Genomic DNA, 23,680 nt, shown 5'->3' on the forward strand with positions numbered 1-23,680 from the left:
CACCATAGATTATTATTACATTCCCTCTTTGGCAGAGACAGAGAGAATCCATTAATTGTAGTGTCAGGCGCTTTGATCAGCATCCCTACACTGTTAAATTAACTTTATTCAGGTATATAGTCGAATCCTTGTAAAAGGTTAGAGATGGCGTAGAAGGGATTTATTCAGAGGGTATCCGCACTGGTGACTTTGGAAGCTAGAGAGCGCGTGCAATGAATATCAATTGTCGTTGTCAGCTAATCATCACAAATGGCTGTGGCGTGTCCGTGGCCTTGGTTATCCACTCGGGCGAATTTACTTTGTTTTTCAGTGACGCTGCTTTATTGTATGAGCGCATGAGTTTGTACTCGTGGGTCTATGAGGTTTGTATTGCTGTATGACGTGTGCTGTCGCCGCTTCCTCTTTTCAGATATACAGCCAATCAGGTCACTCGTGTCAGGCAACCCAGGCAAAAGGGTTGTTTTTTTCACCGTGGAGAAAGCTCATAAGATCGCAGCATCATGGAGAGCGCCTTTTAGCGCTTTATCTATTTTAAGCACCAAGGACAGAGATCCCGACACGAATCCTGTCAATTGCTGGGTTAGCGATTGCAATAATTTAATACTTTAAGAATGTAAACCTCAGAATGCAGGTACATGTTGGCCTATGTGATTTTTAGTAAAGTTTTCTCAGCAACAAGTTGAGACAAAGACAATGTTTCTGGGTGTCTGTGCCTTGCGGGTATTATATTTTATGGTAAGGAGTAGCTCATCGTCTGTAGAAATTAAAGGGATAGTTCACGCAAAAATGAAAATTCTCTCATCGTTGACTCACTCGCATGCATGATGTTTTCTTCTTCTATAGAACACAAATTAAGATTTGAAAACGAGGAACATTTCAGCTTTGTAGGTGCATACAATGCAAGAGAATGGTGGCCGGAAATTTGAAGCTCCAAAAAGCACATAATGGCAGCATAAAATTAACCCACACGACCAGCAGCATTATGATAGGTGTGGGTGAGAAACAGATCAATATTTATATCCTATTGTACTGTAAATACTCCCTGCCCAGCAAGTGGCAATATGCATGAAGAATGCAAATCACCAAAAACAAAAGAAGAAGAATGTGAAAGTGTAGATTGATAGTAGAAAAGGACATAAAAATGTATCTCCTTCTCATCCACACGTATCATATCACTTTAGAAGACGTTGATTAAACCACTGGAGTCATATGGATTCCTTTTATGCTGCCTTTATGTGCTTTCTGGTTCTTCAAAATTTTGGTCACCATTCATTTGCAATGTGAGGACATACAGATCTGAAATATGATTCTAAAATTCTTTCTTCGTCTTCAGCAGAACAAAGAAAGTTATACACAATTTTCTTCTTTTTATTTTTTTAACTATCCCTTAAAGAGACTCCTTATAATTGTAGACTCATTTTAGACCACTTTATTTTGCCTCGTGGAAGTAAGCAGCAGCTGCATTTCTGGCAAATGTGTAAAAGTCATACGGTTATTTACCACATTGTAAATAAAAAGAAAGATAATAATACCAGAATTAAGTGATATAAGTTTAGAAACTGTCACACAACCACAGGATGTACAGCAGAATGATGGTCTAATGTCAGATAATTTTCTAACTTCAGCAATTATAGTAAAAGAGTAAGTAAATCATTTACTTGTTGCTGTGTGATGTTTTGTAGAGACCATAATAAAATCTGCTTCTTAATTTAACGAGATTGTTACGATGCAGTGTTTCTTGTTTCCATGTAAACCTCCGTTCATATGTACCTGCATAACCTCCATTGATGCCTTTATTTGTTTATTTCCAAAGGCGATGTTTCATAAGCCATGCTGAATGTGAGATCTGTGTGTCAGTTTACTATAAACTGCTAAGAAAGAGAGAATGCTCTCTGACAAGAACGGAGGGTAAAATGCATTAATTAATTTGCCAAGATGAAACAAGATTCATTTTTGGTGGAAAGAAAGTTAAAGCAGCATTTGCCCCATGGCTTTCTGCTCTCTACTGGTTGTGTAAATTTTGTGGAGGTGTGTCAGATGGTGTGGAGGACTGTTGTCTGCGCCTGATCTCTCACTCATTCTGCCTGTGCAACAGTGTGATAAAGCGATGGTTTAACTATATGCGTTCAAAACCAATGAGTTTATGAAAATCATAATTAATGATAATAATATGACGACACGTATTGCCAGCCTGTAATATAAAGCAGCATAATGTAGTATGTTTGTATCGCTAAAATAGCTGGAAGTGGCTGATACTGGAAGTGGTCCACATTCAAGGTTGATAATGGCGGGGCTCTAGTTTAGCTGAAAAATAAGGTGGATAATCCGATACAGACATTTTGCCACTTACTACCAGTGCTGGGAAGAATACCTCTGAACTGTAATCCGGTACTGATTATAAATTACATGCAAAATAATGTAATCTCTTGGGTTAAATTTTTAAGGTAATATAATCTGATTGCTTTTGATTACTTTTGGATTACTTCTGACCTAATTCTTGTTTATTCAATGTAACATGCATTTGAGTAGGATAATCTTGTGCCATTTTGACAATGCTTAAATGCATTACAGAAAACTTACTTAATGGATCAAAATATGAGAATATGTATGTTTTGTGTGTGTGTGTGTGTGGGTGAGTTGTTTTTTCTGAGTTAAATAAAAACAAGGATTACAATTATGCATATCAAAGAAGCCCAATAAAACGCTATACTGTAGTATGTGCCATGTCAATTTAGATCTATATTTAGACCTAATTTACACCCATCACATGGCGTGAACAGACTGTGTAGACTGCCTATTGATTTCAATGTGATTTTTCCAACAATTTTTTATCCTCTGAAACCATGTGCAATGGCTTTCGAATGATCAAATGTCCCTTTTTATCTGATAAACTGTAATTTATGGACCTACGAGATGTTCATCGCTCTAATTCATTTACAAGCGTTTTTACATGCTACTTAGATAACAATGCTTTTGGGAAATGTGCTGAAGTAAGTATAATTTAAGTTCTACTAATGTTCAATTTAGAGCTTCTGGAAACCCAGCCCAAGCATCAGCCACACCCAGCGGGACTGTGCGAAAGTCTGTTTGGTTCTTTCTCCAGAATAAATTCAATTCATAACCGCTGCAGAGTCCGGAACCCAATAATAACTTTTGCTTATGTGCAAAAAGATTTACATTTTTTTTTTTATTTGTTGCTAAATCCTAAACTAAAATATGATTTAACTAAATCATCCAAATCCATTGATGAAACTGCTGGCTCTTGGTTCTGTCGTTGTGATAATGACACACTATTTCTGGTAATTTGACTTAATTCTCAAAATATTAAGACTTCATTCTCATTTTGACTTTATTCTCAAAATATTACATATTTTGTAATGCTATGACTTTATGTTGACTCTATTCTCAAAAAAAAATTATGTCTTTAATCTCATAATGCTATGACTTTATTCTCGAAATTTTGACATTAATCAGGTAATGTTGTGACTTTATTCTCAAAATTTGGACTTGATTCTTAAAATATTATGACTTTAATCTAAGAATTTTAACTTTATTCTCAAAATATTATTACTTTATTCTCGAAAATATTTTATACGTGACACAAAAACACAACTGTATTTTTGAAACCAAGTACAAAAGCAATTTTCTCAAATTAAACTAACTAACTAATGCAATCGGATCAGCATTTATGTGTGGATTGCAATTCAATCCAGAATTCAAGATTTACTGAACGTATATCAGCTGTAGGCTGATTTAGAACTAAAATGTGTTTAATAATTAAAATGAAGAAAAATGAAAGGTAACAATAAATAATTAACAATTTACTGCCATTGCCCTATTAATATGCAATCATGTCATCCATAATACAGTAAACTTGAATCTAATTATGAATACTTTAAAATGTAATTTAATCTAATTACATTTACATTTATTCATTTGGCATCAGAATAGTATTCAAAACAGATTAAAGTGCAACAAGAATTTTCTTAGTGACTCATGGAAAAGATGTGTTTTTAGCCTTATTTTGAAGACAGAAAGTGAGTCTGCTTCATGGATGGAGTTGGGAAGGTCATTCCACCAATGTGGTACGATGAAGCAGAAAGTCCGGGAAAGTGTTTTGGTGCCTCTTTGTGTTGGTACAACAAGACAACGTTCCTTAGGCGACCGCAGGCTTCTGGTGGGTGTGTAGATCTGCAGAAATTATTTTAGGTATGCTGGAGAAGACCCAGTGACTCTTTTGTATGCCAGCATCAGCCGGCATCCAGTGAGGAGAGACAATGAGTGGTTTAACATGCACTCTCTTTGATTCATTAAGGACCAGATGTGCTGCTGCATTCTGGATCATTTGCAGAGGTCTAATTGCACATGCAGGGAGGCCTGCAATGAGAGAGTTACAGTAGTCCAGTCTAGTTATGACAAGTGACTAAACAAGCAGTTGTGTGGCTTGCTTCCATCCAGATTTGACTGACAACTGCCCTTTCAATGGTTTTGGCCATGAATGGGATGAGAGAGACTGGTCAGTGGTGTTCTATTTGTGTGGGTTTAAGTGCAGGTTTCTACAGCAGCAGGGTTACTCGGGCCTGCATAAATGTAGTGGGAAAAGTGCCTGTAAGTAGAGATGTGTTAATGATGTGTGTGAGTGCAGGTAGGATGGATGGAGAGATGGCCTGGAGAAGGTGAGAAGGAATGGGGTCAAGGGAACAGGTAGTGGGGAGGAGTTTAGAGACCTCAGTGTCAGTCAGAGGGGAGAACATAGAGACAGAGGAGTTGCATACAGGAGATGGGTGTTTGGCAGGGTGAGGTGCTGAGAATGTATTGCTGATGGTTGTTACCTTAATAGTAAAAAAATATGGCAAAGACATCTGCTGTCAGTGATGTGTCAGGTGGTGGAATGTGAGGGCAGAGAAGTGTGTTGAATCTTCTAAACATGCTGCGAGTGTCTGTGGTGCTGTTGATCTTGTTGTGTTAGTAGGAAGTTTTTGCAGATTTAACATTATCTGAAAAAGTTGCAAGCAGAGACTGATACTTACCTAGATCTGCTGGATCTTAAGATTTCCGTCATCACCTCTCAGCTGCCCTGAGGTCAGTCCAATGTTCATGAAGGATGTCAGAGAGCCAAGGTCTGGGTGGTGTAGTACGTGCTGGCCTAGAGGAGAGAGAACAGATTTTGTCCAGACAGGTTGTTAAAGTAGAGCTTAGCGTGTCTGTGGCAGTGTTTATATCAAGAGTGGAAAATACATTTTGTGTGGGAAGAGAGGTAGAGACAGCAGTGGAAATGCAAGAGGGTGAAAGAGAACAGAGGTTACAGCGAAAGGAAACCAAAGGTGGAGTCTGTTTTAATGTAGATGGGAGAGTTATGTTGAATTGAACAAAGTAGTGATCAGAGACAAGTACTTATTTTTTGTAATCTCATTACATAATCCAAATTAAATGTAATCTGTTACTACCTAGCACTGTTTACCACTCACCTTTTTTTCACCTGTTGATCACATGACAGTCCAACATTTTAAGAGAGCCATAAAGAAAGATAAATAAAAGCTAATGAAAATATGCTATACTATACAGTATACTAAATATACAAACTATTTGTAAACGTCAAAAATCTATGCTGATTGTTGCCAAAAGTTTTTTTTATTCCTCCGTGCACCTCTGATAATTGTTTTTTTCTCCCCTTTTTCTCCCCAATTTGGAGTGCCCAGTTCCCACTACTTAGTGGGTCCTTGTAGTGGCATGGTTACTCACCTCAATCCAGGTGGCAGAGGACAAGCCTCTGTTGCTTCCGGTTCTGAGACAGTCAATTCACGCATCTTATCACGTGGCCCTCTGTGCATGACACCGCAGAGACTCACAACATGTGGAGGCTCATGCTACTCTCAACAATCTACATACCCCATTGAGAGCGAGAACCACTAATCGCGACCACAAGGAGGTTACCCCATGTGACTCTAGCCTCCCTAACAACCAGGCCAATTTGGTTTCTTAGGAGACCTGGCTGAAGTCACTCAGCACACCCTGGATTCGAACTTGTGGGTCCAGGAGTGGTAGTCAGCATCAATACTCACTGAGCACTCAAACAATATACTTGTACGTATAAGATATTTAGACTTGCTTAAAGAGAATGTATCTTAAAAAATTTCATTTTCCATGCCCAGTTGTTAAGTGGTTTGGGGTGTGGTAGGGTGTTCCTTGTTGAACACAAGCGGGGGGGATCACAAAACTAGATTGTGCAACACAAAACTAGATTGGCACAAGCCCCACTGGCCTGGTCGGTAATCCGTCCTTAGTCCAGCAAGTGTTTAAACAATGGGGAACATACGTGCACAAAAAACACATTTGGACACCTAACTCGTCCTTTCACGCGTGTCTGTGAGTGAGAGCATGTTTATTTTGTAATTAATTACAAACCTGAACCCAACCCGAAACCTGTCATTGCAGATATCTAAATCTGCCTAACAAACCTTATATCTAGGGTTGTCTGGGGGCATGCTACCCTGTGAGATTTCTTTGTTGTTGTAAAAAAAGAACACTAAAGCATTCAATTCTGGTGTATTGTAGTGTATAATGTATTTTCTCGAGTATGAGTAGCATTCATGAAACTATTGGTTTTCCGAAAAAACTTTCTCGTGCTAAAAAAAGCAAAAGGCACCACAATGAATAGAGCAGAATGCAGGTGTCTTGAGATGCATTTTTATCAGGTGAAGAAGTTCTTTTTAACATGACACAGAGTCTAAAAATGCAGCGTTCCCGTGGGAGATGCTAAAAATACAGTGAAATGTAATGCAGTTGTCAAAAGACATCTAGCGAATGTTTACATGAAAAATTATTGAAAAACAGCACGTAAAACACGTTCAGTTTGAACAGCCCCTTGTTCACATGACACTAGCTGAGGTTTCTCAAAGTTACCTCTCAAAAAGACACCCTTTGCCAATAAAGATGTCTAATCATCATCTTTCAGCCCTACTTTAAAGGATATTCTCCCAATTGCTACATTATATAGACCTTGCAATATTGCTTTTTCATATTACGTAAGACATGAGAATATAAGCGATGTACAGAGCAGTTTTTTTAATAAGCACACAAATGCACACATTCTAGAAGGATTATACTAAACAACATAGCTCCCCAGCACCAACATTGCAGCTGAAAATTGAATTGCAGGCTTAAGTCAGTTTAATTATAGATAATATGGCAATTCTTTTAAGTTGTTTATTCAAAATGAATATCTTGAATATTAAACAGCATTTCTGGAAAGAATACAAAGATTGTTGTTATATAATTGGTGTTTTACTACTTTTTGTTTTGCGCTGTGTATGTGAGTTAGAAAGAGAGGCAAGAGAGAGCATGCATGATTGCAAGCCTGTGGGCCTTGTATCTGTACATTACTTTTATATATCAAATAGTTTTATATTTGTTGGTGTCCACATGCGTGTGTATATTATACGTGTTTTTACCATATATTTATTTATGAATATATCTGCCACCAACCCAAGCAGTCTTCTTTTGGAAAGATGGGTCTGTTTACTTGAACAGACTGATTGACCAAGTTTTGTCTCCAAGATATGCCTGCTCACTGAGGCACACAGAGGGAGAAGCCAAGAACAATCTTAATGCTGAAATCTCATAAATTTTATAACTTCATATTTGTATAAATTGATTTTATGAGAATGAACATTTTATGCTTTGTAAATGCGCCGTGTAGTTCAATCAATTTCAGTGCCTCAAGTATCACTTTTTTTATAATCTCAATGTATTCAGAATAAATGATGTACTGTCAGCCCTCAGTGATCACCTTCTAAAACCTCCCAATAATTAGTCTCTCAATGGCATATGTTATAAAATTTATTCCTTCATGTTTTATCAGTTCACTGAATTCATATAGTAGATTTAGTTTTCTTCAGTCCAAATAGGGGTATTGTGAATGCATTTACACTTCTCCTAACAAACTGTGGTCTCAACTGGTCTGGAATTATATTCTGCAATCTGAAAGAGGGTCAGTGCACAGACTGATAGCAGTTCTTGAGTGAGCAATGATCCTCTTCCTCCCTGCATGCTCGTTGACTGAGACCTGAAATGTCATTTCTTCAGAGCTCACTTTTTGTTCTCTGACCTTTTTTCTTCTCCATGCTGATTGTCTAAGACCAGGCAGGAGTTGGCAGACGCCAGAACAAGTAGTGAGTTCAGCAGGTCCAGTCTTGCTGTGGAGACAGTCCTGTGATCTATCAACGTGCATTAGAGTGTCTTTTGGGGACACTTCACAAAAATAATTGGCATGGAAGATGGGGCTGGGTATCACAAACTTTTGATTTGATTTATCCTGATCTCATAGAATCACTTTTCTATACACCTAAATTTGTACAAATAATTTTTACGTGGCTCACTAAACATGTCGCGGTGGTTTCCTGGTAAATTAAACAACAAAGGAGCTACAGCAACAATGACTTCTATTAATTTTCACACAAATGCTGAGTATAAGGGTAGATTCATGAACACTTAAGCTGCGATTTAATTAAATAAATAGTGTGCATGCTTCTCGCTGTGCTTACAGTTTGCGCACAATTCTGTTCTCTGTAGTGTTACACATACTCAAAGCATGAGGCTAATGAGCTAAACACATTTAATTTATGAAATATTGAAAATGTTTAATTCTAAATCAGCCTACAGCTGTGTGAAATGCAATCCACAAATAAATGTTGTTCGCCTTCTTTCACTCACACAACGTTGTGTTGATGTAGTGACACTAGGGTCCCAAATCACCTCAGATCTTTGAGAAAAGGCCTATGAAAATTGGCAAGTGGAATTTGTATGGCACTCCCTTGGACATATGGGTATAAAAGGAGAAGGAATGCCCACTCTCATTCAGATCTTCGGAGCCGAGTGGTTGTATCAGCGAGCTGAATACTACTGCTGCTCCATTCACCTCGAAGAAGCGTATGCTGTTGGATATACGGCACATTCCAGCGGCTTTCTCTCCTTCTGCATGCCTTGTGCAGATTATGGCCCAGGGTGCTTCGACAGCACTACTAAAAGAGTATATTTCCTCTTTAAGAGCAAACACATTGATGTGAACATCTTTTTAAAAACGCATCTTTATAAAGATGCCTTTCTGTCTTCGTGTGATTCCTGGATGCAGTCATTATCTCTCCACCTCCGAAGGCCACGGGCACTGCCTCATATATCTTGGCAGCGATCACACTGAGACAGCATTTGTGGATGGTTCATGTTGTCATTGTGAGAATATCTCTTTGCCCCGTTGAGTTCCGAGATGAGACCAGCTCACCTCATGGCCAGCTTAACGTCTCTTTCGGAGCTCGCAAGCAGGATGAGTTCGCAATCGCTTCATCAGAAAGCGCACTGGCAATGTCAGACGCAGAGGACTCGACTGGGCTGCCACCTTTGGGTCTGCCCATCCAGTTTGAGGCCGACGCAGAGCTGACTAGATTGCTTGCCTGGGCCGCTGCTAGTATCGAGTTGGACTGGAACCCTCTGCACTCGCGGGCTAGATGATGTGCCCCCGGTCCCTTTCTTCCCAGAAGTGAATGTCGAACTAACGAAGTCGAGAGGGCACCATTTGCTGCCGAAACCAACTTCCAGGTTTGTCACTACTCACTACTCTCGACAGCGGGGCGGCCTATGGGTACATGGAGGTCCCTCAGGTGGATGAGGCAGTCGCGGTGCACCTGTGCCCGCAAAATGCCGCCACCTGGCGGGATCATCCGGCACACCCCTCCAGGGCCTGTAAGACTACGTTGTCTCTGGCGACCAAAGCCTACAGTGCTGCTAGACAGGCTGTCTCCGCCCTGCATGCCATGGCCCTCCTGCAAGTACACCAGGCCAAGGCACTGAAAGAGCTGCATGTGGGTAGGCCTTGATCCCGATGTGCTTCAGTAGACGGCGCGATAACTCGGGCAAGCGATGTCCACCATTGTGGTCCAGGAGCGCCATCTGTGGCTGAATCTGGTCGAGATGAGGGACACCGACAAAGATCACTTTATCAATGCGCCCATCTCCAGATCGCCTATTCAGTGACAACGTTGAGGACTTTGCCCAGCAGTTCTTGGTGGTGAAGAAGCAGACGGAGGTTATACAGCACATCTTGCCCCAGCGCGGCTCAAGATCCCATACCATGTCTGCTCACCGAGTGCATCCTCCTGCTGCGGCGAAAGCCCAGGGGGCTCCGCTACAGTCCGAGCCCAGTCCTCGGCCCCAGCGTAGAGCCCCCTGCAGGAAGTGGACACCCCCTGCCTCACGGCCTGGCACTGCGACCCTGAAGTCTCCTAAGCGCCACTGAGATGGACGACCCAGGGAGAGAGATGTCCGTTACGGAGCTGGTACCTAGACCACTCCATCCTCCGATGGAGGGCCGGAAGGTAAATTTTTTGTTTCCTTTTGTGTTGTGTTCGCATTGTCAAAAAAGAGCAGTTTCCTCACACCTTGGGTCACATAATCATGTCCATGGCCGCCGTTGGGCCACGGCCACCAGACACAGAGGACTCGCAGCCATGGCCCCGCAAACGCCCCCCCCCCAACCTTCGCTGGCCGTATCAGTACAAGGTCCTCCCTTTCAGCCTGTCCCTGTCCCCTCGTGTCTTCATGAAATTCGCAGAGGCAGCTCTTGCCCCATTAAAAGAAGTGGGTGTCCGCATACTCATCTACCTTGATGACTGACTGATTCAGCTTCGAGGCAGGACCTACCACCATGCCTCTTCCATGTGCGGCTGGTGAGCCCATGTGCGTGTTGACCTCCCCTTTTGGGCAGGATGTGGTCTCCGCTGGGTCTTTTCCCCTTGAAAGAACAGGAAAGGAAAATAACACCTTCCCCGATGCATATAATAGCTTTAGATGTCCCAGCCGAATCTAATACTCTGTGGAGAGAAATCAAAGAGAGAAAAGGCCACGGCTGGCACAGCCTGCTCCCATGCTAGTTATGTCACTTCCCCCACTCAGGGATGTGGGGAACTACATGATGTCTTTTGGGGTGTTGGGGGAGGTTACGTGCAGTTTGATGCACCTGCCATTACGCATGCAGCAGCTTACTTGCACCTGCATCGGCAGTTCACGTAGCACGGTTCGGCTGTTGTGGCGTTTTTCTATAGGGTGAGTGACAGAAGGGGAATGTATCGGTTACTCTCATAACCTCCATTCCCTGATGGAGGGAATGAGATGTTGTGTCCCTCTTGCCACAATGCTGTACTAGCAGCTGAAATGGCAGGGACCTTGTCTCGGCTCCTCAGCACAAAACCTGAATGAGAGTTGGCATTCCTTCTCCTTTTATACCATATGTCCAGGGGAGTGGCATGCAAATTCCACTCTGCAATTTTCATTAGCCTTTTCTCAAAGATCTGAGGTGTTTTGGGGCTCCCAAGAGCGACCCCTAGTGTCACTACATTGACACAATGTCTTGTTCCCGCCATCAGGGAACAGAGGTTATGACAGTAACCGAGACGATCTGACTGCATTAGTGTTGTAAAAACAAATTATTTGAGCAAATTGCTTTTGTACTTGGTTTAAATTTTTTTACATGAATGCTCTTTTCTTTTTTTATGATGTTAATTCACAAATCTAACTACTAAAACAAATATATCTGTTAACACACATGGATGGCTTTTGTTATGCCAAAATTTGTGTTATGCACATTTGTGTAATTCCAAATATGCTTGGCCGCCAAGAGTTACTTCATCTAAATAAACTCATTTCATGGGTTTTTGTGGACAGAAGAGTGGATACGATTATTGCTATCAGAAAAAACTCGAGATGATTTAAATGAATACAAATGTAGAAATATTTAGATAATTTGGCGTAATCTTCGTTACGGTTCAGTGTTCCAATTCTTGCTCGAACCATCAGCTCCTGCCGAAAAGTGATGATGGCAGGGGAGAGGAGCATACATCTATGGCAGTAAGGGACCTAAACTTGTGGTGATGGGGTGATGAAAACAATGAGGCATTACAAGTGATGAAAGGCAGCTGTGTTAGCTTATAAAGCAGAGGCTGAATAATTATTGGATGAGATGCCTGATTGAATGAAAGAGTAAATTTAATACACAATGCATAACATGCATTGTGAATGTAAGGCTTCGGGATTACTTTATTTCCATGTTTGTGTATTTCCAAATATGTTTGTCCGCTAGAGACTACCATAACAAGCTAATTAAATCACAAGCACATTAAAAGAATATTATCAACTACACACAGAAACCCAAAGGTCTTACTTAATGCCAAATAAATAACATGAATAAAAATAACGAAGTACATACTTAGTTTAGGGGTTCAGCGTTGGAATAGATTGTGTTTTTCCTTTGTAGGGGAGATTCTGCATGAAAATAAAAATGTGATATTGTTATCGAGCCCTAATGATTATATTTTGACTAGATTTTTTGAAGCTTCTTACAGGCAGATGTATTTATCACTGCAAACTGAAAGAGCTTTGTCTGGTTCCAATGATATTGATTAAATGTCCTACAAATTATTCTAAATGAGTGACCAACACTGCTTTCAATTAAGCCTAACCTGTACAGGCACTCTACATGCACACTAGGCTTGCAGAAATTACAAGCATATATTCATAGATTTTCCTTTAGTTATGTGACATTGATTGGATTTTTATTTTGAGATGTGAAAACTCTGACAACAGTGCACCCTAAAATCTGGGTAAAATAATAATTTGGATGCACTGGTTGGGATTACTTTCTGTAGGATGATTTGGGGCACTATTGGAGCTGATGTTAATCTGCATTAACTTTCTGTGCAACAGTGGTTCGATGTCTTGGGTCATTAAAGGTATGGTATCTTTGCTCAAGAACTGAGGTCAAAGGATCAATAATGTGATGCTGAGTGATGCTTTATGTGACACTGATTAATGGGCAGCAATTGTGCTGATGCCACCTTGGATTGAAGCAGACGTGCACCTTGGGAGATGAGGCATAAAGGTTCCAAGTGCAACAAATTTAGTCCTATAATGCTTCTTTATTCTGTCCATTGTTATCCGATCCATCATCTTTTTTTCCCTTCAACGGTGGGTTCTCTTATGGCTGAACAGTCCAATCCTAAAGCCTAGATATTTTATTACAAGTGGAGCATGTATAAACGGTTGTGGTGGTAACAATTTCCATGGTGTTCCTTCTGGCTTGCTTTTTGGAACACATCCATGGATATAGTTATGTTAATGTACAATTACCATGAAGGTAAATCATAAAATTTATTTTGAATGAAGTCATTTTGTAATTATGTTTGATTCAAACATAACCAGGATGTAAACATGTAAAAAAAAAAAAAAAGAAGCAATTTTTAGGGTTAAAATGTTACACTGATTTTCATTTCATTTTATACAACAGTTCGTTTTGGTCTGTTTATCTGATTGGATAAGTGGTGCTTCACTGTTTGTATAACTCCACTTGTATGTGTTCATGCCTTTCCCAACATGCTGCCAGTTTGCGTTGCTTGGTGATGTGCAATGGTTGATCCTGCTTTGGCTTTGTTTGGAACTATTTACATCTATATTTAAATAGTTATATATACAAGTTACTCTATATTAACTTCTTGGTTTTAGAACTGTTAAAAGCAAAATCACATGCGCAATCATGCTGTTGTACTGAATCTTATGTCCGAATCACAGCCGTGCTGATGTTCAAGTTTAACAGCAAGTTGCTTTTTTCACAGATCTGCCAAATCTGGGAGCACAAGTCAAATTTAAATGTCCTGGTTAAAGCATGTCTATTCAGTTTTTAAATGGGCAATCTGTGCATTATAGTATACTGCTAATTGCCTTTCCTTAAAGTTGTTTTCTTTTTTAACCTACTGTACTCACATACTTACATGAAATGTAGATATATGATGTAGAGTATTTTAATATGGAAGGTATAGAGTAATCAGTCTGTTCTGAAGTATTCAGTTAGTGCAGAGACATGCATGTACATTTGTGTTGCTGAATGCCAGAGGGGAAGGAGGCCTTCAGGCACATAACAAAGAGGATCTTAGGGCTGGGTGATAAACCAGACATGCTGAAGGAGATTGATGTGTATGGGGGCGTAGTCTTCGACACACAGGGACAAAGCTCTCCTCTTGCATAGTTTTTCTTTCTTCCTCTGTCTCCCACTTGCCCCTCGTTTCTCCCTCTCATTTCACATCTAGAGATATAGAACTTGTTTTACTGGTCAGTTTGTCAAATCAAACTGCGTGACTCCTGTCATGCATCTCTGCCGTCATGTATACTTTATCACCAATATACTTTTCTCAGCACTGCATGAACAAAGTGGTTCGGAGTCAGTTCGAAGTCTGTAAGGGTTATAACCATATTCTCTGATTTTAATTTCATGTGCAGGATTTAAAGAGAGTGCTGTCCTTCCCTCCATATCCAGGGGACTATTTGCACCCAGTGGTGTATGCCTGCACTGCAGTGATGTTGCTCTGCCTGCTGATTTCTATCATGACATACATAGTACACCACAGGTATGTTTCATGACAGTGATTAAACTGTGACATGAATTATGAAATACTTTTCAACAGGACTGTGGTCCATGGAATTTATGATTTCAGAAATTAAGTTTACCATTCAAATGTAAATGAATCCCACAGTCCGGGGCAATATTGACATTACGATTTCCTGGCCAGGAAAAGTCAGGGAAATTAATAGAATCTTTAATTAGTTTGTTCACCTAAAAAGTACAATTATCTAATCATTGACTCATCATGCCATCTAAGATGTGTATGACTTTCTTTCTGCTGAACACTAAAAATGTTTTTTAGAAGAATATCTCAGCTCTGTAGGTCAACAAGTGAACAGTGACCAGAACTCCAAAAGCTCCAAAAAGAATGTAGAGATGAAGTCAGATTAAAAGTAATCCTTCAGACTCCAGTGGTATAATCAATGTCTTCTGAAGTGATCCAGTTGGTTCTGGGTGAGAACAGACCAAAATATATGTAATTTTTCACTGTACATCTTGACAGCATTCTCCTTTGCGATCATGATTTCAAGTTCGATAACACTTTCTATAGCGGCATCAAGTGCTCTATGTATGCATCAAAAGCTAGGGATTGTAATCGAGCTTGAAAGCATGATTGTTCCTAGAGATGGCAATAACAAGATGTAAAGAGAAAAAGGAGTTATACTTTGGCCTGTTCTCACCCAAACCCTACTGGATTGGTCCAGAAGACATTGATTAAACCACTGGAGTCTTATGGATTACTTTTATGGTGACTTGATCTCCTTTTTGGGGCTTTTGGAGTTCTGGGGCCGGTTGCATGTATACGTACGTTACAACTTGTAGGCAAAAATGGGCACTGAGTCACAATATATGCACTTCTAAATATTTGAGCTTTGCACCATTAAATTTAAGTAGAATGTCAGCCTACGTATAAAGTAAATATTTACAAAAGCCTCCGACCAGGAGTAATGGATGAAATAAAAATGAGCTCATGTTTTGGTTGAAAGGCTTCAGTCCTTTCCACATATATGATGAAGTTAAAATTTACACTTGTTTACATTTACGGGAGAAAACTTGAAAAAAAGTACTTCAGCGTGATTCAACCAATCTAACGCTGCACTTTCCTGTGTACGCCACTGGGTGTCAAGTTTCAACATATACGAAATATATAAAATATTAAAATGAAAAAAAGTCTATTTTTCCAGCATGTTGTATTAGTTGGGATGTCCCGATCAGCTTTTTTGGCCCCCAATCCGGTATTTAAATATTAAATATCTGCCAATACCGAGTCCCGATCCGATACTTGTATTTGCCTATATAATACAGCTGCAGACAGTTTTTTTGTTTGTTTACAACAAAGTAACTAAAAGATGTCTTCAGCTTAATGTATTTAACTTAGTGCAGCTAGCATTTTTATAAAACTCACAAAGGAAATCATAATTTCTGGCCATCGGGAGAACCAAGCGGGCCGGTGGGTCTGCCGTGAAATGTGCCGAATGGGCAGCGATAAACTAAAATGAGCAGCTGCGTTATGCTTAACGGACAAGAAAACGGTGCCGCGATATGCAGAAAAGGACAGCGAACACCCCCAAAGTTGTGGAAACCCTGAATGTAGTATTATACACAGTGCCTTTTTGCATTGATTGACAGTGTAGTTCAGTTCTAAGGAAATTTGTTTAAAACATCCTTCCACTTCCAATTTGTATAAACCTAGCCATTTGTAGCACAAGTACTCACATTGCAAGGTCACAGTAGGAAATGTTTTTGGGACAAACTGCGATGAACTTGAGTCAGACCTCCAATATTTATAGTATCACCCCCCTAACTGTCACAGCTCTCCTCGGTGAGTAATGCTTGCATTGTGGAGATGGGGACACTTCTATCCATAGCAGGACAAAGCTAAATTTAATGAGCCACACTAATTTGAGATACTTTGCAGACAGGGCCAGAAAGATTCTTTAGTCATAGTATTGTGCTCTTTCATTCCAAGTTGTTTATATATATTACTCATGGCTTGATTGTCTGTTCATCTAATATGAGTCTGTGTGTGTATCTGCAGCATAATCCGAATCAGCAGGAAAGGTTGGCACATGCTTGTCAACTTCCTCTTCCACACTGCCATGACGTTTGGGGTGTTTGCGGGAGGCATCAACCAGATCAAATACCCTGTGATCTGTCAAGTGGTAAGTCTCCCAGTTCCACACCCTGTTTCCATGGCCTGAGTAAACCACACTATCCATGCCCCGTGTTTACTACACAGAGTCAACAACATATGGCCTTTTTGACTCCTGATCTGGCATGGCTGCCATTTACTAAGGCTTTGAGGGCTCTTTTTGGCAGGGCTGCTCAGTGATGAGAGGCAATGCACTGGGGCACTATGATTGCTGTAGCCTTTAAAAATGTAGCACTTATTATTTCATCATACACAATTGCCAATCTAGACAAATGAGTCAGATTAATTTGATTATGTTTATAGCTGCATGATTATTAAACATATTTTAGTTAAAATTTAGGTTTAGAAACATCAGATTTATGACTTGATGCATACTAAACAATCATTTGAGAATGTTTGAAAAAGATGTAATCCAGTTTTTGTTGCATCGCTAAGTAGACAAGGTGTTACATTTTTAACCCCACTAACACACACCTCTAAATATGAAATATTGTAAATATAAATCTAAATATAAATGTAATAGTTATATCTACATTTGTAAAACATTTACATTTAAATATACATTGATTTTATTATTTAAATATAAAATGTATTTCTAGAGTATTTACATCATCCTAAATACATTTTACAATATAAAACTCAACAATTCTCAAGACATTCAACAGCCTAACCCTTTTGCATCAATTTAAAAAAGGTACTCAAAGGTCCTGAGAGGACAATATACAATATAATAATATTATATATTCATATTATTTTCCACTTTCACTGACCAACATCAATCCTGATCATAACTACCAAATTTTCATTCATTTTCAGAATTTTAACCCTTTAAATTCCACTGTTGTATTTCACGCACACACACACACACACACATGTTGTGTTTCCATGTTTATGGGACTTTCCATAGACATAATGGTTTTATACTGTACAAACTTTATATTCTATCCTAAACCTAACCCTACCCTAAACCTAACCTCACAGAAAACATTCTGCATTTTACATTTTCAAAAACATAATTTAGTATGATTTATAAGCTGTTTTCCTCATGGGGACACAAAATGTCCCACAAGGTCAAAATTTCGGTTTACTATCCTTATGGGGACATTTGGTCCCACAAAGTGATAACGCCACACACACACACACACACACACACACACACACACACACACACACACACATGTTGTGTTTCCATGTTTTATGGGACTTTCCATAGACATAATGGTTTTTATACTGTACAAACTTTATATTCTATCCCTAAACCTAACCCTACCCTTAAACCTAACCTCACAGAAAACTTTCTGCATTTTTACATTTTCAAAAAACATAATTTAGTATGATTTATAAGCTGTTTTCCTCATGGGGACCAACAAAATGTCCCCACAAGGTCAAAAATTTCGGGTTTTACTATCCTTATGGGGACATTTGGTCCCCACAAAGTGATAAATACACGCACACACACACACACACACACACACACACACACACACACACTCACACACACACACAGAGACATCCATACCAACACCCACACAATTTTACCTGCATCATTTATTCAATTTGCCTGCTGTGCTCTATAATACAGCAAACAGAAAATTGGAATAAAGCATATTTACCATTCAAAAGAAGCACCATAGGCTAAACATGAGAAATGTTGGCGCCACCTGGTGGAAATTATAAAACATTTTCATTTTGGGGGAGTCACGTGACACCATGTAAGGTTCGGTTATCTTTGCACACTTTGCTAGTTTTTAATACTTTTTATGTCATAAACCGGTGAGATTCGATACACTCTGTTCCATAACTGTTCTATAAAAGACAATATGTCAAAATCCTTGGGCTCTGGAGACATTAAAAGACACTTCCATGCTCAAGCTGACACTACTGACAGGGCCGCAGACCGGGGAATCAGTTTGCACGGTGCGGCAGGAGAGATTCAGTGTCAACTGTCGAGCATGTCGGTGATGCTGACAAAAGTTGCTGCTGACTTGGAGGATCTTGCTGTATTACGTTGATCGATTACTGCCATGGAGATGAAATTCACTGAGTTGGTTACAAGAATGTCAGATGTTGAGAAACGGATCAATTATCTGAAGTCATCGAGGAGGAAATTAGCTGCTAATCTGCTAGCGACCAAGATTGATTAGAAACACATTTGGGAAAAGTCGGACATTGAGAGTCATAACGAGCGAAAACATTTCTGAATTGTTGGAATTCCTGAGCGAGCAGAGGGTCAGAATAAGGTGGAATTTCTGGACAAGCTCTTCCCGAGTCTGCTACATAACAGGCCATAAGCTGGAAATCAAGCGAGCTCACAAAGTTCTGGCTCGTAGATCCGTGGAGGGAGGTAGGCCCCAATCAATTCTGGCCAAATTTCTGAGATCATCTGATAAAGATCTTGTGTTATGAAAGGCGAGCAGCAAAGGAAGGCTTTCTTGTTCTCAGACATTGCAAATTCAACAAGAGAGAAACATGATCGATTCAAGGAATGCAAGAAACTCTTACATCAACCGAAGGTCGCTTTTGCACTGATGTTCCTGGCAAAAATTTAGAATATATGCTAAGGATGGCCGCAAAGTATTTACATGTCCCCAACAAGCATTTGACCCTTTAATATAAAGGTTTTTGAGTAATGTGGGCAGGTGGGCTTCATTACATTTATTGATGAATATTAGGGTTAATGTTATTAAAATAAATTGTATTCCAAAATTCAACTAGCTGCTACATTATCTCCCTGTAGATGTCCCCCTCTCATACTTCAAGCAATTTGATAGCATAGCAAAGTCCTTCATTTGGAATGGGAAATGTCCCAGTTTACATTACTGTAAATTGCATAGGTCTAGTCAAGTCAAGTCAATTTTATTTGTATTGCGCCTTTCACAACACACATCGTTTCAAAGCAGCTTTACAGAATATCAGCATTAACAGACGATAAAACTGTAATGTCTATAAAGTCGATTAATCATCATTGTGTAATTTAGATAAAATATGATTTTTAATAGTGTTTAAAAATAATTAAATTATAATTGTATTAAAAACTTTGTCTATTGACAAAGGTGGGCTAGGCCTACCCAAAATTTTGTTTTATTATTATGTTTTCAGTCTCAGACATTTGGCTCATTGGTTGTTTCCACCTGAAAGAGCCCCTCCCTGGTTTTGAATTAAACAGGAAGTTCTTGCCCCTATTTTGCCATTGCAAAGCAAATGCTATCTTTCTATCAAACTAACCGGAGAAGTTAAATTACACCCTGTATCTCGCATTTGCACTCGGTATGGACAAAAGTGTCCAGAGTGTTTAAATCTGATATTTTTCTAATTGTTGCCTTGAGTTTATGGCTGAACCCCAAATTATGTATTAATAAGTCCCCTTTCTGCTGGTCAGAGAGGATTGTGAGGGGGCTACTACACAAGGTGACCAATATGAGAGTAGTGTGTTGAGATCCTTTGAAAATTTGGTTCAACATTTTGGGATCACCAGATCTCAGTTTTTTAGGTGTTTACAGCTGCGCCACTTGCTCTGTACTATTTTTGGGAATAGCATACACCCCCTTAAAGTGGCAGATACTATGGGAGTGGTGACTGCTTTTGGAAAAGGTCATGAGGCATCAGAGTATTACTCCCTACTAATTCTGAGTCTGGGGGACAGAGCTTCAACTTTATGGGAGAAAGATGTTAACTTGGAATTGGAGGAGAGAAAATGGGCTAGGATTCTAAAAAACATCAAGTCTGCATCTAGAGATGCAAGGGTACGCCTTATGCAATTGAAGATATTACATCGGTTCTATTGGACCCCCTCTAGATTGTATAGGCTTGGTTTTAAAGACACACCCATCTGCTGGCGATGCCAATCAGAGGATGGAGCCATAGCCCATGTCTTTTGGGGGGTGTTAAGATCCAGGAGTTTCTGTTGAAGGTTTAGAGTTTGGTGTGTGATGTATTGGGCACTCGGGTATCACCCAGACTCTGTATTTTGGGTGATGGGATGGTCATCAATCTTGAGAATAGACACATATAAGTTGAGTTTTAACCAGTGTCATGATCGCCAGACAGATACTTTAAAGGGGATGGAGGTTGGCTGGAGCCCCCTTATTTCAGGAGTGGTGCTCGGAGATGGGAAGGGTGATGGCCTTTGAAGAAGGGTCATTTAGAATTCTGTGTATATATATTTTGTTTTTCTATGATTAAATATGTGAATCAATACAAATTGTTAATCTGAGAAATTTAAACGTTGAAGCCAGGCCTCTGGAATGAAAGCATAATATCATAGAATTTATGATTTTATGCTTTAATGGCACTGGGATCAAATATTGCAGTTTTAATGGGTTTCAATGGGGACATTTTTGTCCTTAAGGTCCTGAGTGGAACTATTTTGTGTACATAGTTTATTATAGATGTATTATAGGAACTGAGGTTTAAATTCCCCCAAAAAACACACCTTTGGCAAAATTTATGCCGTTGGTATTGAGATAGAAAAAGACAAAAATGCCCTGAATGTCACTGCCCTGAGGGTTAAACTGAGCCAACCAGCTAAACCAGCTGAGCACAGGGGCGGACTAGCCATCGGTAGTACTGGGACTTTTCTTGGTGGGCCGGCCGGGAAATGGGGCTGAATGAGCCGCGATAAGCTGAAATGGGCCGTCACATTATGTAGAACGGGACAGAATTTTGGGCCAGTTTCTATGTAAAATCCCAGGTCGATTTCTCTTCCCAGTCTGCCCCTGGCTGAGCAGCAGCTTATCTTGGCAAGGCTGGGAGATAAGATAGACCAGTTTAAATCATCTTAGACCAGCAAGCCAGCTCAGGCTAGTTTTATTGTGTGTTTTTTTAGCAGGAAGCACATAATATTTTACATTCAGCACCCCATATGGATGAGTGAGTTTGTTGGATGCAGTGGGTTTGTTGGATGCAGTAATTGTGCATTGGAGCAAAGATGACAGCTGCACATCCTCGCTGTCTGATGAGGATTACCTCAAGCTTCCCTTGAATGCAGCCTTCCTCACACACATGCGCACTCACACAATGGAGTTGCTTTAGATTTACCAGCCTGTTATTGTGCCCAGTCTGCTCTGTAAGAGGAAGCTTTTAGTGTTTAAAGTTTCTTTTTGTTCGTTGGCAGGTTGGAATTATCTTGCACTACTCATCCCTCTCTAGCATGCTATGGCTGCTCTTCACTGCCAGGAATGTCTGCAAGGAAGTTTCCAAGGCCCCGCCCATACCTCAGGACAGGGACCCTCCCAAACAGCCACACCCTAAAACCACCATTTTCAGGTAGACAGCAGGAATGCCCATGGATTTGCTGACAACCTAGAGTTGGAAATTGAGAACCGTTATCACAGCAAAGTTGCTAGATACAATTATCAATGGGTAATTTGTTTTTGTTTTGTTGTTTTTTTAAGAATTACTCAATTTATTTCTTATTTGTTATTATTGTTCTGTTAAAATCTAAAATTATCTCAGAATTTGACAACAGGGTTATTAGGGTAGTGAATGCAATAATAATTGTTTTCCAAACATCCATTTAACAGAATCTGTTGTACTTTTAGTAATTTTAAAATAATAAAGAATGGACTCTTTATTCTTTTAAAATTACTATGAGTATTACAGATTCTGATATACTCTTTGATTCTTTGATTTCATCAAAAATGAAAAATTCTGTCATTGTTTACTCACAATTCTATTGTTATAACCACATATGACTGACTTTCTTTTTCTTAACACAAAGGGAAAAATTTTGAAAAATATTTGCGCTCTGTGATGTCATACAATGGCAGTTTATGGTGACCACCTCTTCAAGCTTCATAAAAGGACACAAAAGTATAATTCAATAATAAATTATTGTATGCACCTCATGACTTGTTCTGAAGGCATAGGTTAAGTCTTGGTGAGAAACAAACCAAAATCTAATTGATTATTTAGTGAAACTATTGACCGACCATTGATCTCCTGTGTGTGTTCATGTGAATGCAGTAGAGCAACAGTTCACGCAGCACCCTCTCATGAGATGAACACAACAGAACACAACACAGCTGCACACAAACCAGAGAACAGAACCTACAAAACATGTCTGAAGAAGTCAGATGCATTTGTATGCCCACCCATATTTATTTGAATTTAGTAAACTTGGAGATAGGTTGGAAAAGCCACATATACACACTCAGAAACTGCAGTCAGACAGAGAGTCCAGGATACCGCAGTGTTTTGCAAGTTTCTTGAAAGTGAACTGGAAGAACCTCTTCTTCCTACTACTGAACCAGTGTGTGTGTGTGTGTGATACAGGCCTCTGCCTGTAGAGAATGAGACCTTCAGGCTCTTCCCTCTCTCAGTTTGATTTATCAGTTCTCCAGTTCAAATAAATTAGGCTGGGCATAGAAATGCATCTATTCTTTGACTTAAAGCTCTTCAGACATGTTTTGTAAGTTCTGTCCTCTGGTTTGTGTGCAGCTGTGTTGTGTTCTGTTGTTACTATCGCTGTGGCAGACCTGGTTTAGATAAATAAAATAAGTTTTCACTTGAACGCATTTCGCGAGAAGATGCTGTGTGAAATGTTGCTGCACACAGATGATCAGTGGTCAGTCAAAAGTTTCACCAAATAATCTATTTGATTTCAGTTTGTTTCATACCAAACCTTATCGTATGCCTTCAGAACAAGGCATGAGGTGCATACAATAATTAATTAGACTTCTTAATTATACTTTTATGTCCTTTTGAAGCTTCAAGATGTAGTCACCATAAACTGCCATTGTATGATATCACTGTGCACCAATTGTTTTCACAATTTCTCCCTTTGTATAAAGAAAAAGAAAGCAAATCATTTTGGGTTATAACAATTCTGGGGTAAGTAAAAAATTACTGAATTTAAATTTTTGGGTGATCTGACCTTTAAGGAATTGTAAAATCATAACCAGAACTGTTAAAGTGATAGTTGTCCCAAAAATGAAAATTCTGTCATTATTAACTCACCCTCTTATTGTTCCAAATGGCAGAGTGTTTGTCTTTATTCACTTTCATCTTTTTTCCATTCAATAATAGTGAATGGTGACCGAGGCTATCATGAGGTGTTTGGAACAACATGAGAGTAAATTATGAAAAAA

The 23,680-nt window shown here is 39.5% G+C and overlaps 1 protein-coding gene across 2 annotated transcripts in view; it reads left to right on the forward strand.

Moving 5' to 3' along the window:
• adgra1a (adhesion G protein-coupled receptor A1a) overlaps window positions 1–23,680 on the forward strand; it is a 30,649-nt gene that overhangs the window by 1,213 nt on the left and 5,756 nt on the right. For both annotated transcript variants that reach the window (XM_052103055.1, XM_052103054.1), the window contains exons 3-5: window positions 14,317–14,444; window positions 16,479–16,602; window positions 21,706–21,857. In XM_052103055.1, coding sequence (XP_051959015.1) covers window positions 14,317–14,444; window positions 16,479–16,602; window positions 21,706–21,857 — 404 coding nt within the window. The remainder of the gene's footprint in view (window positions 1–14,316; window positions 14,445–16,478; window positions 16,603–21,705; window positions 21,858–23,680) is intronic.

Source organism: Xyrauchen texanus, chromosome 33 (assembly GCF_025860055.1).
Source record: "Xyrauchen texanus isolate HMW12.3.18 chromosome 33, RBS_HiC_50CHRs, whole genome shotgun sequence".
In the NCBI taxonomy this organism is placed as follows: Eukaryota; Metazoa; Chordata; class Actinopteri; order Cypriniformes; family Catostomidae; genus Xyrauchen; species Xyrauchen texanus.